The 17,208-nt window shown below is 37.5% G+C and overlaps 1 protein-coding gene across 1 annotated transcript in view; it reads right to left on the minus strand.

The window, feature by feature from the left end:
- The window catches only part of ANKRD50 (ankyrin repeat domain 50), a 36,204-nt gene extending 23,598 nt beyond the window's left edge, over positions 1-12,606 (minus strand). Inside the window, exons 1-2 of the mRNA XM_040626291.1 lie at positions 12,310-12,606; positions 9,815-10,762 (exon numbers count right to left, since the gene is read on the minus strand). Coding sequence (XP_040482225.1) covers positions 9,815-10,326 — 512 coding nt within the window. The 5' untranslated portion in view covers positions 10,327-10,762; positions 12,310-12,606. The remainder of the gene's footprint in view (positions 1-9,814; positions 10,763-12,309) is intronic.
- Positions 12,607-17,208: the final 4,602 nt, after the last annotated feature.

The following is a 17,208-nucleotide window of genomic DNA, read 5'->3' on the forward strand; positions in this document are numbered from 1 at the left end:
TAAAATTTAAGACAATTATATATAGTATGGTCAAAGACATAACTACAACAACTGTAGGGTAAATAGGCAACCAATCAAAATATACTTCAAATATGTATTTTTTTTTTAATGTAAGCTCTGTGCCCAGCATGGGACTTTAATTCACAACCCTGAGAACAAGAGTCACATGCTCTACTGACCAACCCAGTCAGGCACCCCTTAAAAGGTATTTTTAAGGGCAGAAAAGTATTTACTTATTTTAGTTCATAAAATCAAACCACTTTACCATATGGAACCCATTTTATTTCATAAATTTTTTTTAAAACATCAAAAGTGCTAAAAACAAAGTGAAGCAAAAAAAAAACAAAAACAGAAACAAAAAAACCCAAACCAAAACTAAAAAAAATCTGCAACATACATAACTAACAAAAAACATATCCTTATTATGTATATGTGAAGTTCTTACTAAACACTGAGAAAAACAGGAATATTTCTACTTTTTACATCTCTTACCCACTTTAACACTCTTATACGCTTAAAATGTTTCTTGAAACAACAAATGAGCTTGTGCGCTCGTCCAAACTTCTTTTGGAAACATGATACATACTTTAGATGAACAGAATGAAATTATCAAGAACTTTATCTAAAGGTAAGCAAAGAAATTTGAATTTGCTGTACAGGTTATCACAATCTCAGAGAAATGACCCAAAGAAAGCAGTTTTACTATGGTTAATTGGCCAACTATGAACAAAATGAATTAGAATATAGAGGCTAAAATTAATAGATCAACTAGGAGTAAATGAATAAATGAAAATTCGAGATGATATGGAGATTTGGTGGGAAATTAAACAAAATTTTTTTTTTAGAGGAATAGAAAACATGTTCATGTTTGAAAATGCTAACAGGAGCCACGCTGGATATATAAACAAATGAAATGGTCTTAGAAGAGATTAGGATAAAAGATTTAAGAAACATTCTAAGAAAATGATTAAATACCTTAGAACTAACTAATAGAAAATAATCAAAGAAATCTCTAGAAACAAGCTGAGGGCAGTGCTTTTTAACTTTCAATGTGCACAGGATTCACTTAGGAAATGGGTTAAAAGGCAGATTCAGATTCAAAAGACCTGAAATTCTGCATTTCTAATAACTTCCAAGAGATGCCAATAATGTTGATCTTAAGATCACACTTTTAAGTAGAAAGAGTCTAAGAAATAAGAATTAAACAACTTAAAGAGTCTGTTTTCCCAAAATTCCAGATAATGATCGAATTTCATATTATATGCTTTCATCCTGTATTCTTCCATCTTGGCACTTAAGTTGCATTTTTACATTTATTTTTGTGATTATTTGTTCAATGTACTCCCCCCCCCCCCCCCCCATAACCCAGTGTCCTGTTTGGCTCACAGCTCTAGCCCTGACACTAAGCGCATTTCTGGCACCCAGCAGGTGCAGAATGTTGTTTCAGAAATAAATGAATGAGCCAATGAATAGAAATGCTGAAAGAGATGCTGATTTGAAAAAGACAGAAAGATTAGTGAAGAACACTCCAGTGAAAAGATGCATGTTGATCAGAGTGAGGACAAAGGCTGTTGATGCAGATTTCATTGCTATCATATTAGATATGAGCATTGGTAGCCATAAGTAAATAAAATTATTGAAGGAGTAGGTATAAAGAGCATTGGTAGCCATAAGTAAATAAAATTATTGAAGGAGTAGGTATAAAGAGAGAAGAACTAAGTAAGATTTGTTGGGTAAACACTCACAGAACACATGGAGGGTGACCAAAAAACATAGTGAGGGGATTCTGAAAGGAAGAAATTACAAATAATGAAAAAAGTTCTAGAATATATCATCTAAGGCTAAGATAGAGTGAGCAATGAGTTCAGGAACTACACTACATAAATAAGCTTTCTGTGAATATGTGTATATTGAAGTCAAACATCAGTAAATTAAAAAATGAGGTCATAGGTAAAAGTAGTATTTGCCTATACAAATTCGAGATGATATGAAGATTTGGTGGGAAATTTAAAAAAAAAATTTTTTTTAGAGGAATAGAAAACATGTTCATGTTTGAAAATGCTAGCAGGAGCCACACTGGATATATAAACAAATGAAATGGTCTTAGAAGAGAATAACAGAGTTGGGGGAACTGGATCAAATTAGGGTGGGGAGACCCCATCTAAAGAGAGCAGCTAACTCAGTTCTACCAGATTACCGATTCAAAAGAATGAGAATCTAATATTGTCAAATTTCCATTTTTTTTTTCAAGAAAAACTAAAAATCTGGATGTGTGGGTGAAATTTCCCAGATTGGGTAAAAAATATTCTACTCGTAAGGCATAACTTTACTCTCTCTGGTTTAAAAAAAAATCTGACTTATTAAGAAGAAAATGAAAGAACCGCCAAGCAGAACTAAAAATGCGACTGAAATTAAACAGTATAAATATGGAAAAATATGTTATGTCATTAGAGCAGAAGTGATTAAAGGCAGAGGAATGGTTCAGCAAATGATAAGGAGTACCAGGAACGAGAACCAAAGGTAGCAGCTCTTAGATATGAAATATAAAAGAGAAAGAACCCATCAAGGGTGGAAAGAAAAGGTTTTAGGAAGGGAAAGATGGGGGAGTCTCAATAAATGAAGTCCATTTTAAAGTAAAAATAACATGGTTAAAAATTGGAAACAACAGACAATTCAGTGAAAAATGACTTAGATTAAAAGAAATACAGAATTTTGATTATGAAAATTATATTAATCCATTTATTTTATTTAAAATGTGAACAGCAAAGATACTTTACAAGATCTTTTAATCTGATAATATCTAAGAATACATAATGTCAGTCATTTTAAGTAGTATTAGTTATACAAGACAGATAATGGAAGGGAATATTTTGCCTTGAAAATGCCCCCAAAACTGAGGGTAAGAGGGAAGCACACATTCCACTCTCATTCTGTTCTTGGTCCCTTTGTTGAGTATGCCAAAAATACTTGGAGGCAGTTAAGACAGAAGATAGACATCTGGCCACTTAAAACTATCTGGACTGATGCCATATTCATACATGCTAAAGAGCAGACACAGCAGGTTAATAAATTAATAATCACTGTATCAGTCTGGTCTGCACTGAAAAGTGACCTAAATAATATAACATTTCAATTCCCTTTCTTATGCAAGAACTTCAGCTGCCTTTCAATTAGGTTCAAACATATTCTAGATAGGTAAGTAGCATTATTCATTCATTCAAATGATAATCATTTAGCACTTACTATATGCAAACTGCTGTAGAAAAGCACTATGGTAAATATAAAAAATTAATCAGTCATGAATAATGTCATGAAGAAGCATATGCCTAATAGAGGAGATAACATAAGAGATATGCATAAATAACTACGACAGAAGCTAAAAATCTGAAGAGATACAAGTGAAAAATTATAAATGTTCAAGGAGAAGGAAATAAAAAGACTAGAAAAAAGATTCAACCATTTGAGGATTCCTATCTGACATAAAAAACAAATGTCTTGGTCTTCTGGCTTCCAATCCTTTTCTAACAAGCATCTCACAACTAACACAGTTTCTTGCTAAACTCTGAAAGTTTAGTCATCATCCTAATTCTTCTTCACAATTTTATTCCATTTTCACATTACACAGAACAAAATCTTTTTATAAGGAAAATTGATATCACGCATAGAAAACTCATACCTGGTCCTGCGATTGTTAACTAGAAATAAAAATTAGAGAATGGTATCTACCAGGAACAAAAATTTTATTTCCCAGCACCACATCCATCTAAATCTCCAAGAACATCCTTGGGTTCAAGGACCATGACAATAAGGTTCAGAAAGGAGTTTCTGGTTGAATGAAATAACCATGTTCAGTTGTGCTTCTAACCCAGTCACAGGATCTGAAACTACTACACTCCTCCTCAGATTCCCTCACTTACATACCTTGACACTTCTGTCAAAAATAACTGGGATTCGTTTTACAGTTTTATGACTACCAGGAAACTCTAACACTAACTCTAGAAAATACACAAAATATACAAAGTTTTGCAATAAGAGCCTGAAGGGGAAAAGGCAAAACAAATCAGCCTCTAATTCTCAAGTAAAGACGTAATTGTCATCAACTTAGTTCCATCAACAGAAATGAGAAAAAAAAAAAAAAACTAAACACAGTAACAATAGTTTTGCAACTTAACGAATTAAGAGAGAAAAATGAAAAAGGGAAAAAAAGAAATTAATGGGTCTTCATTAATCATTCTCTTTAGCAGATCATGTAATTCTTTCCAACCAGTGTTAAAACATTCATGTGTTGCATGGACACTATAACAAGTATTTACCCCAAATATTATTTATCTTTATAGAAATAAGATAAATACTATTGTAAGAACTTAAGCTTCATGAAGGCAGGGCATTTTGTCTGTTCTATTCACTGATTTATCTACAGCGGAACTCTAACACAGAGAAGGCTCTCAATAAATATCTTCAGCTGAACTGTGCTTAAAACACTAAAGACTCTCAAATATTGCTATAAGAATGAATCAATGTCAAAAGAAATTTTGTGACAACTGCATCTAAAACTCAAGATAGTATATCATGTCAGAAAGGAAAGAAAGTAGCAACATTTAACGAGATTAAAATAATGTTCCTCTTATTTTTATTATCATATAGAAAAAAGACCAGTAATTAACAAGTTACCACGTAGGTGTATAACTTGATGTAAGAAGTTTTTTTGTGGTATTACATATTATATATAGTATCATTGAAGATAAATACTAGGGAAAAAATTAGGAAGTAAACTGAAGAAAAGGGTATAAGATGCATTCAATACTGGGATGGATTCCCTAATTTCTCTTTCTTCGGTCTCATTATTCGTGTACAGAAATGCAACTGATTTCTGAGCATTGATTTTGTATCCCGCCACGTTACTGAATTGCTCTATAACTTCTAATAGTTTGGGAGTGGCTTCTTTTGGGTTTTCCATATAGAGTATCAATAGCACCAAAAACCATAGGTTACCTTGGAATTAACTTAACCAGAGACGTAAAGGACCTATATTCTAGAAACTATAAATCACTCTTGAAAGACATTGAGGAAGACATAAAAAGATGGAAAGATATTCCATGCTCATGGATCGGAAGAATTAACATAGTTAAAATGTCCATGCTACCCAGAGCAATCTACACTTTCAATGCTATCCCGATCAAAATACCGAGGACATTTTTCAAAGAACTGGAACAAATAGTCCTTAAATTTGTATGGAACCAGAAAAGGCCCCGAATCTCCAAGGAACTGTTGAAAAGAAAAAACAAAGCTGGGGGCATCACAATGCCAGATTTCGAGCTGTACTACAAAGCTGTGATCACAAAGACAGCATGGTACTGGCACAAACACAGACACATAGACCAATGGAACAGAATAGAGAGCCCAGAAATGGACCCTCAGCTCTTTGGGCAACTAATATTTGATAAAGCAGGAAAAAACATCCGGTGGGAAAAAGACAGTCTCTTCAATAAATGGTGCTGGGAAAATTGGACAGCTACATGCAAAAGAATGAAACTTGACCACTATCTCACACCATACACAAAAATAAACTCCAAATGGATGAAAGACCTCGATGTGAGACAGGAAACCATCAAAATTCTAGAGGAGAACATAGGCAGCAACCTCTACGACATCGGCCAAAGCAATCTTTTTCATGATACATCCCCAAAGGCAAGAGAAACAAAAGATAAAATGAATTTATGGGACTTCATCAAGATTAAAAGTTTCTGCACATCCAAGGAAACAGTCAGAAAAACTAAGAGGCAGCCCACGGAATGGGAGAATATATTTGCAAATGACACTACAGATAAAGGACTGGTATCCAAGATCTACAAAGAACTTCTCAAACTCAATACACGAGAAACAAATAAACAAATCAAAAAATGGCCAGAAGATATGAACAGACACTTTTCCAATGAAGACATACAAACGGCTAACAGACACATGAAAAAATGTTCAAAATCATTAGCCATCAAGGAAATTCAAATCAAAACCACACTGAGATACCACCTTACGCCAGTTAGAATGGCAAAAATAGACAAGGCAAGAAACAACAATTGTTGGAGAGGATGTGGAGAAAGGGGATCCCTCCTACATTGTTGGTGGGAATGCAAGTTGGTACAGCTACTCTGGAAAACCGTGTGGAGGTCCCTTAAAAAGTTAAAAATTGAGCTACCCTATGATCCAGCCATTGCACTACTGGGTGTTTACCCCAAAGATACAGACGTAGTGAAGAGAAGGGCCATATGCACCCCAATGTTCATAGCAGCAATGTCCACAATAGCTAAATCGTGGAAGGAGCCGAGATGCCCTTCAACAGATGACTGGATTAAGAAGTTGTGGTCCATATATACAATGGAATATTACTCAGCTATCAGAAAGAACGAGTTCTCAACATTTGCTACAACATGGACGGCACTGGAGGAGATAATGCTAAGTGAAATAAGTCAAGCAGAGAAAGACAACTATCATATGATTTCTCTCATCTATGGAACATAAGAACTAGAATGATCAGTAGGGGAAGAAAAGGATAAAGAAAGGGGGGGTAATCAGAAGGGGGAATGAAACATGAGAGACTATGGACTATGAGAAACAAACTGAGGGCTACAGAGGGGAGGGGGGTGGGGGATTGGGATAGGCTGGTGATGGGTAGTAAGGAGGGCACGTATTGCATGGTGCACTGGGTGTTATACACAACTAATGAATCATCGAGCCTTACATCGGAAACCGGGGATGTACTGTATGGTGACTAACATAATATAATAAAAAATCATTATTAAAAAAAAAAAAGATGCATTCAATACTGAATTGCTTCTCTGCAATTTCCCCAACTTTGCGGATCTGTGAAGAACTAAGATTTTTATCAATTTTCCAATACTATTAAATTGTTTCACACGTGAATATATGAAACTATCAATATTATCAAGTGTTAGATGCTAAAAAAGTAACAATACAAAACTGGTTTTGGATTTTTTTCAAAAGTAAAAATATTTTTACTTGCTTGTATTTCATCTCCCACCATGTTATAATAAGCTTTTATCTGTCTCCTTTAAAATATTATAACTTCTTGAAAACAATGATTGCCTACCTGTTGAATTACATTTCTCCCTGCCTAAATAAAATAGATTCTTATTAAAATCCTCTGAAGGACTTAATTAACAAACCAATCACCAATAAACCTAAAATAAAATCTTGACTCTCTGTCCAAAAGTAAAGGCTTAGATCATCTAGTGCCATAGACTATGCAAAAGTATTTCTCTTTAACTATGAATTGTATTCTCATATTTGCCTTTGACTATGGTTATATTAGAGCTTCACAGTCTTAGAGGAAATGTACTCTATGAATTATCAGAAACAGCTGTTATAATACTAGAGTTACCTAATTTACTTAATGATTAATTACTTTAATGATGAAGAAAGAAAGTGACCCAGGGTTTTGAAAGATCCAGGAGGAAATTAAAAGCACCAAAATGTTCCACATACGAAGACTATGCTTCCTCTATCATAGTACATTTTGGGAATACAAAGTGATTAGTTCCTTTCGTCAGTCAGAAAATCAGGACTGGTGTGGTATTTACATATAGCTCTAATTGCTTCTTATTTCCCTTCAATTAGTTAATAACTAAAATTCACACAGGTAAAAAAAAAAATAGAAGGACCATCTGAGCAGAAAGACCTTTTTTCAGAAAAATCTATGATACCATACAGAAAGATATGCTTGAAATCAGAATATAGCAAAAATACAGTTATCAAACATGATTTTAAATATTTAAAGATGAAATTTACATATAAACTCTAAGAAAATACATTGTAATTTAGTTGGACTAAGTTCAACTTAGTTAGCTAAATTCTTTGAAACTGATTTCCTAAGGTGTTAAATCCAAATAACTTACAAGAAATGAAATTATAAAAAATGAAAATTCAGCTCTTCAACTCATGATAGGATCTTCAGAAAAAGTAGGAAGTCAATAGGAAAAGAGTTGTTTATGTACAGAGACTTTAAGTCTCTTAAAAAGTAGAAACTTACATAGTAAAGATATTATTGATTTCATACACAGTGATTCCACTGAACCTGGTATTTCATATTTGTGCACCAGTATCACCTAACAGATTTACTTGTTATTTAAAAATGATCAAATAGCTTTAACCCTGATGTTGGTGGCTAACAGCAAAAGATAACAGATTTGCCCTGAGTTTTACTGGACTGCACTTATACATTAAAAACTCTGCAATAATATCACACCTCTCAAAGACACATCCCTTTGGGTGACTTTAATATACCCATCCCATGTTTGAATTCTATACCACTAGCCATAAAGATCATTCCGGACTACTACTTTATCACTTACAGGGGTAATCTGAAACCTACTCTCAAATCACAGCTGTGACACACACCCCTGTCCTCCACAAACTTCTAATCTACTCTCCCCCTCAAGCCCTTCCAAGAATTTCTATGATTATAAACCTGTATACATACACACATACTTCAAATCCCAGCTCTGCCACTTACTAGCCTTTAACCTTGGACAAGTTACTTAGGCTTTCTGTGCCTCGGTCTCCTCATCCATGAAATGGCAATAATAATAGTATCTATTTCACAGGATTGCTATGAAAATAATTAGTATTTGTAAATCATTTAGAATACTGACACAGTGTTTGCTATATTATTAGTATTTTCAAATCACTTAAAAATTAATGTTTCATACCATTAGATATGAGGACAACATAAAAACAAACATCACTCCTTTCATAGCAATTCAAATCCTGCTTAAATGACTCCTAGAGACACACAGAGAAACAGAAATACAGTCACACATACATACACGTATGCTAATCTCCACCGCACAGTATACCCGCAACTTTGGGAAAAAACTTTCGCCTGCTAAGAACTACTTACTATGTAGGGATAAAAGTATATGCAACATGAGTAACTGAAGCAGCAGTGAGGCAATAAGCAGGTACAAAAATAACAATTTGCTTGCTTCTTTTACAATGGGCAGAGGGGTGATACGCAAAAAATTATTTTCAGGGAATCACGTTTTCTTTGCTCACTTGCTCTTAGACCAATTCATTTACCAATGGAAAAACCTTTAACTGAGGTTAGGAAAAAGTTGTTTTTCATACTGCTCACTAAAAGACTAACATTATGCCAGATTTTCATTATTTTATAAATATCCATATTTAAAAGTACCACCTAACTTTTTGTTTACTTGATAGGGAAATAATTCCAAAAACACAGATTTTCTTCAGATTCTCAATAGCCAACGATCTCTTCCAAAATGAACTTGTCTTACTTAGAGAAAATAGTAATACTATAAACAAAAAAGATAGTAGATTCTATGCTGAGAGTTCCTTTAAATTCAGCACCATATATAGTTTCCCCTCCCTGAAAATGTAGTCTATTTTCCAGGCAGCTAAGTGGTTTTCTCTACCATAATAAATATCCCTTACCAGTTATAGATAACATTCGAAAAGTAAATAAACAATTGCCATAAGTTTGAAAAAAAATTAAGTTTCTGCAGTGCTTCACATTCTGTTATTAAACAAGATAAAAGACATACTTTTAATCCATATCCTGTGCAACACAAAGCTTAAATTTTGTTTCCTTCGATACTCAAAGTAAACATATGTATTTACAACTACAGATTGTCCCCATATGTACAGAAGTAGTACAGGTACCCCACAAAATTTAAAAAACAGACAAAAAAACTAAAAAAAATCTATATCTATATATCTAGAAAACAAACACGTTAATTTTTGCTTAGAAACCAGAACATCATGGCATTCTTATTGTTACCTTTTAAATGCTTCAGCTGGGTTCCTTTCACATTCTCCAGGCTGTAAGAGGCTTTGGACTGCTGGATCCCTTAGCTTATCCTCATATCCTTGGAGTAGTCCACTGCGGCAGATCTGGGCAACTAGACTTCTAATAAACCCTCCAACACACAAAGTATCAGAGTCCTGTGCTTTGCAGAAATGAAAGGCCAAAGCCTGGCGATGTAAACCTCTCTGCAAGCTTGTAGGTGAACTTGGCCACAACAGCTCAGTACATAGGGCTGTCTTGCCACTGCCAGGCCCTCCTACCAACAACACACCCCAGGCAGCTCCTTTTCCAGAGACAACACTAGCATTATTCCCAGAATTCATTACAAGGGATGGTGTGTTGACAGCACTATTGCAGCAGTTAGTTTTCTCCTGGAGGCAATGCTGAAGCTTGTGGAAAACCCACTCCCTACAGTAAAACTGCTTCCCCTGCAGTAAACTCGTTTGAGCCATTTTGCAGACTTTCTCTTCCCAAGGATTAGTCATAATAGGTTCCTTATCTTCAACATTTGCTAGATCCTGGATACATCAACACAGGTCTTTACATCCATTAGGACATAACTTGCAAATTAAGTTGACTTTGAATGATACAGTAACGAGTTACAGTAAAACTCAACAGCCACAGATGCCATTTGCCAATAGAATGTGCATGACTTTATTTGGCTCTTTACTCTTGATTATTGGCAGAGAATATATTAGTTTAATTGTCGAACTGGTGGAAAATTGCCTGGTTCCAAAGCGTGACAATACTTTCCCTAAATCTTGATGGGTCACATAACTCCATGGTTATATCTTGGAGTTTATGTGATTGTGGATGTTTCAAGTGTGCAGATGAGATAATACATCTGGAAAACTAAAGAGAACGCCCAATCTTTCAATTTGTACAAAATGCTTCTCCAGATTCGAAGTGTTAATTCTGTATCTGAAAATTAGATGCAGAAAAGATGTCCATTATAGTTAATGCCATCAAAGAGATTACATGTATACAATAGATAGGTAGCTTTATATTTCTTATTGAAGCATAGTCACTCAAAGTACCAGACCTTGCCAGTTTCAGGCATCTGGGCAATTGCCAGGGAGGGAACTGTTTCAGATTATGGTCTTTTATGTGGCAGAAATGACAGGCCACTGTTAACACCTTCTTAATCCAAAGCATTCATAAAATGCATTTTCATGAGAGTGGGTTCTTAATGAACCTGTTCACAGGTTTCTAGGTTCAAGATATCTGGCAAATCAACAATTTCCACAAGTAACTAAAATAAAACAACAATATCTCAGTGCAAAATATTATGTTAAGAGTGGGTTTACTTAAAAGCTTACAAAGGATACAATTTGCCAGTTAAAATCATCTCAAAAATGCATATACTTTTAAAAAAATCCATACACTTCATCTTTGGCACTTTCAAAAAGTTGGACAATTACCCCCAGAATCATAATTACATTTTCCTTTCTGTATTTTACTTTCTCTATGGCTATGCTTCCCAAACAGCTACCTTTTAATCAAGTTACCCCAGGTTTTTTTTCAAAAAAACTTTGTGTAGAAAGAAAAAAAAAAGGCTTTATGCACACACAGGAACATCCTTAACTGTAGCCAAAAAGGTCTTTCGGACTAGCTTGGTAGAACAGCGCCAGTTAAAGGAAGCTCTATTAAACTGCACAGTCCAGCCAGTCAAGGACTCTGTTTACTCGACAAGTCACACTTCTTTGTTGATAGTTCGCAAAATCTAGGGGATGATTTCCAGGGTTGTGGCTGAGTGGGAATGGGTTAAAAAAAATTTGAGGGGAGGATCAGGATGATCTTGAATGATAAATCTAAACACAAGTACAATGTGAATTCTTCCTTCCTCTGCGCTAAAGATAAAAGGTTTCGGCTGGGGGTGAGGAATGGAATCTACTACTGTGGCCGGAGAAAAGGCTGCCGGGGAGAATTCCTTCCGAGACAGAAAAGGGATAAGGAGTAGAGTGCTTCGGGGCTGGTGGGTGTTTGCCTACAGTTCTGGCCTCTAGTTTGAGCTGATAGACAAAAGGAACTCCGGGATTCCCAGAGACGGGAACCACCTTCCGTTTGAGCAGCCTCCAGGAGCCACAGGGGGGCCACCTCGGAGAGGCCACGGACCGAGGTGCAGCTTCTACGCTGAGGTCTTCCCTTCCAGAAGGCTGGGAACGCCCCAACACCCCGCCCCGCCCCGAGATTTTGGGGTGTGTCTTTTGAAGGGGGAGGGGGTGCCCGACGTCCTTGCCAATCCCAGATGAGGGGTCGCCCCCCTGTTGGTGCCCAGCTCTGCGCCCCCACCACACGCGCCGCTCCCGCCCCCGCCCGGCCCACGGCGGAACGTGGGGAGAAGTCGGTCTGGGGCCGGCGACTGGAAAGGGTGGATGGGTGAGTCAGGGTCGAGCCCAGCCACAGCCCCCGAGCTTCGGACCTGAGGAGGAGCCTCGCTTCTACCCCCGCTGCCGCCCCTCGGTTACCTCGGCCCCAGCCGCCGCCGTGGCCGCCGCCGCTGCGGACTCTAAGCCTCAGACACTTGCTCCTCTGAGAATCCGCGGCCGCCAGCGCTCCCCAGACTCCCAAATGCAGCCGCCTCCTCCGCCCGGCCTGGGGCTCGCTCTCAGCTCCAGATCCTCCCGTTGGCCCCCGGCAACTGCCAGTTCCAGCTGCCCCAGCAGCCTCGGTCGTACTCCTCCCAGCCCCCACCGGCCAACCGCCGCCGCCGCCGCCGCCGCCGCCGCCGCCGTCAGGGCAGTGACTGTCTGTCTCAGGCAGCCCGGGACTCGGCCGGCTCCGCCCCGCCCCACTCCGCGGCCCCGCCCCCAGGCCCAGGCCCCGCCCCCACCCGACCGCTCGGCCTTTCTTCGCCCGTCGGCTCCTCCCCTTGCCCCCCCACTCCCCCCACTGCGCCGGCCCACGCCGCCCGTGCCTGGGCGTGTGCGGGCGTCTGGACTCCGCTTCCCGCGTCGCTGGGGAACCTTTCTGGGGGTGGCCTAGGGGCCCCGCCTCTCGGAGGGGGCGGAGAAAGGGGCGGGGGCTGCGTTCTCACGTCCTCGAGCTCACGCGAGTCGCTGCCCCCACCCACCCCGTCACCACTCGGCCCTGAGCCTTTCTTTGTCTTCCAGGCAGGAGGGACTCGCTGGCTTTGGGGGCCATATCCGCTTCTAGGAAGGGCAGTTGAGTTGGGAGAATTGCCCCTTGCCTCTCCCTCAAACCCCTTTTTCCGAAAGACCACTCCGGACCCATCCTATTCTTCAGTCGTCCGGGTTCTCTTTCAATCCATTAAATTCCCGTGATGCTTTTACTTTCTGTCTGGGACTGAGAGAAGCAAGGAAAGGACTGGGAAGAATATTGTAAAAATAAAAAATAGTAGGGGTATAGGGCGACATTCCCATGCGCCTCATGAAAAGGACATGGCCTCCACCAGATGGAGGTTCAAAGCAGTCATGATTCGGTCTCAGGCTCCTGCCTTCCTGGACAGTTGGATGACCTACAGGGGCCACTATAGGGGAAAAAGTCCATAGTCGAGGTCAGACTGTAGAACCAGGTAAACTGCCTTAGAGGGCCTGACTATAGGCGGTTACTGCTGAACTAGACAGGCCAGTTGTTTGCACTCACCTGGACCTGGGTTCTTTAGATTCCAAATTTCTGCTGGCAAGGTAAATGTATCGTCAGCTGAGAAAGTAGAAAATGTGCTATCTTTATTGTTTTGTTTTTTATGCTAAAGCCGTGAGCTTGCCATCTCCCATTCACCATTAATTTGAACGTTTATTTCCCAAATATTAAACCAGCCTCCCATCTGTTTTTTCTGGAATTTCAAAGTACAGCTATCATCCTTAAGTAGAAAATCATAAAACCAAATAGATTGTGCTTGTGCTTACCCTTCCATTCTGTTTATTCCTAGCCTCCTAGCTTGTTGATCTTAGCATTTAATTCATTTTTTGTGAATTCTGGGGTTCTTTTCCAAAGCACAAGCAAAAAAGGCAGAAGATATAAATTCTCCAGAATTAGAGAGTTGAAAATTGATTTTTAAAAAAATACAATTTCGATTCGCATTTGCTTAAGCAATTTGAATTACCACTTAGCTTGTTTGCCACGCGGCTTCATAGTCATCGAGTCCTTCAACTTCATGGCTATAATACTATATGTTTAGACAAAAATTATAAATAAGTATGTACATCATACTATAATTTCCATTAAACTATTTGCTAATACAATAATTAAAATGATTTCTGCCCAATAGAGAGAGAAGTTACAGAAACTTGGTTTAGTGGGCCTATTTTTTTTATAACTAACCATCTCAGAATGCTGTTTGAAATAGCATCAGGCATAACTGAGCTGTAATTAATCTTGAGACTCGTTTAGAATTTTTTTTGGCTTTAAAGTTTATTTCACATTTCATTTTTATGGCTTTTTGCTTTCCCTAATAGAAGAATTTCTGAAGAGCAGAGACTATGCCCTACACAGCCTTGCATTCCCAACACTTAGCAAGTTTCCCAGCATGTAAAGCCAGTCTGTTCTTTCATCTCATAGTTACTTACTTTGAGGCTTCCAATGTACCTGGAGATATGTTGAGCTTAGTGATAGGTTATACACAATTATGGCAGGATGAACACAGGTTCTTAAAGTCTGGGAGACTGTTGCAGGGCAAAGAAAACTTGGGATTACTTTAGCCTTCCTTTCTTTTCAGAATATCCATTTATCTCCCCAATTTTCAATATGAAGCAATGATGTTTTCTGTTTTTTCCGCCTCTTCTATACAATATTGCTGCCTTTAGATCTCTCTCACCAAAAGCTAAAATCTCCATTGTTGGGAAATATGCATATATATTTATTTATTATTTTATTATATATTATATTATATTTATATTTATTATTATATATATTTATTATATATATGCCTATATATTTATGCATATATGTACATACACATGTAATTAGACACGTGTACATGTATATATCTACTATGTCTGTGTATATATTTGTCTGTATACACTTAGTGGGCCTACTTATTGACCTAACCAGGACTTTTTTAATAAAGATTTTATTTATTTATTTGTCAGAGAGAGGGAGAGAGAGAGAGAGAGAGCATGAGCAGGGGCAGAGAGAAAAGCAAACTCCCCTGCTGAGCAGGGAACGGGATGCAGGGCTTGATTCCAGGACCCTGGGATCATGACCTGTGCTGAAGGCAGATGCCCAACTGACTGAGCCACACAGGCTCCCTTAACCAGGACATTTTTTGAAAACAAAACAGTGAAAGTGACAATAAAATTAACTAATATTGTGTAATTCTTAGATTATTTATTGACTGGAAACTTGATTATATTCTATTTGGTGGAGATATCGAATAGTTCTATTCAAATGTTATTTTCCAAAAATATAACAATTATGTATATATTAACATATAAATATACATTTATATACAAAATTTTATGACTTTTTAAATCAATTACATGAATGCTAAAAATGGCATAAGCTGCATACTCACTCTTCGTACATTTTCACATACGTTAATCAGTTTCTTAGTATATTTTCTCTAGCACCACATACTGATATTTTTCAAAAAAATGCATTTTTTTAAAACACAGTTTTTCTTATTTTTAATCTGTTCATTAAATTGCCTGAAATTTTCCTCACGTTTGAATAAATTTGAAATTATTGACATCATTAATGCTTCTCTGTAGACATGGTATTTTTAATTGAAAATTTTCTAAGTGCTGAGGTACGTAGTAAGTTGAGAGCAAACTAATAAATAAAATACATTCTCAATTTAAATTTCTATATATTGAAATGCACAGAGTTTTCAGCCCAAATCTTTCCATGGAGGTATTCGTTTTTTCATCTTACTCGGAGTAACATCATTCAACAAATATTTTTACAAAACAAAGCTCATCATATAAATTTTCTTTACATTTATTTAGATAGTTGCCCTTATCATGGAGCACATTCAGTTCCTTCCTTGATTGGTAGAGGTATATTTCAATAACTTCCTGTTTGCAACTTTTGTTTTCAATAATTACAATCCCTGAAAGCTGAAACATTTTAATATTTTAATTTTAGAGTTATGGTGATTTTAAATGAAATGCTATGAAAATTCAAAGGATTCATTGTGGTCTAGTTTAACTACTGTCGATCATTCAGGTTTGTTTACAAAGTAATTATTTAAACAAATATCACTGGCAGTCTTTCAGATTATGCCACAAATTTGAAGAACTCTGTTTACTACACAAAAGCATTCAGCGTATTTGCTGTATGCTCTACTACAGGGTAACTCAGTCTCTATTTCAGCTATACCTTGCCTTTGGTTTTTCAGCATTTACCCCTGATTCTAGCAGTGGCAGCCTGGGGAGTTCATGCATGTCAAAGGCAGTGGCAGCCCACAGCACACCTGACTGGTATACCAAACTCCTGGTGGGTTCCGCAAGCTTGAAAGTTTCTCTATTACAAAGACCACGAGTTGGTTGTACCTAGCCTCCCATATCAAACTGTACTTTTTCCCCCTAGCTGCTATCCTTCACACTGTCCTTGAAAGGAAGGGGTTAGTTACTTTGCATCTGGAAAGAGTCCGGAAAAGAGCTATTGCTGGCAGTCTTTCAAATTTCCCCACAAGTTTAAAGAACTCTGTTCACTGCTAATGCATCTCACACACTCTTAAAGACCATAGTAGAAGCTGCAAATATAAATATGAAGGTCTACCAAACCCCTTCCAGATTATTTTAATGCTACTGTTAATAACAGTGCTTTGTTTACACAAGCATGCGCAAGTTACGTTAGTTGATTGGACCTGATGTTGCCCTAGACTATAGAAGTCTTTGATGTAGTAAGCATAATGATAGGAACATCAGCGGTGACTATCTGCTTAAATACTCTTTTTAAAAGAGTGCCTGTTTAAGCTTTACATTTTAAAAGTACTGTTGCCAGCTCTATTTGTTTCTGTTCTTGAAAACAAGCCTAAAAATTGTTTCTGCTTATAAAATGTGTAAGGTATAGTCCTTTCCTTCAAATGATGAAACAATCTCCAAAATAAGATACATTTTGCAGAATTACCAGCTAACTGGATTAAAAACTCAACGAGCTGTGAGTACTCAGTAGCTGGCTACCATGCTCTACCTTATCCTACAGGCTCCCAGATGGAGCAGAAAACTCAGTGGACCCTAAAATTACATCTACAGTACACATGATAGTATGAGCCTGAAACTCATAGCCTTGTCCAGCTCCCAAAGACAGCAAGGAATTTAAAGCAGCAAATTAGAATCTTCTAAAATATGTCCTTCCATTGGATCCTCATAACTGCTTTTTCCTACCTTTTCTTATATAGGCTTAGAAATAGTTTAAATGCCCAGGTCCAAATATGAAGTTACCATCACGCTTTTCTCAAA

This window comes from Ursus maritimus, unplaced genomic scaffold, assembly GCF_017311325.1.
Source record: "Ursus maritimus isolate PB19 unplaced genomic scaffold, ASM1731132v1 scaffold_11, whole genome shotgun sequence".
In the NCBI taxonomy this organism is placed as follows: Eukaryota; Metazoa; Chordata; class Mammalia; order Carnivora; family Ursidae; genus Ursus; species Ursus maritimus.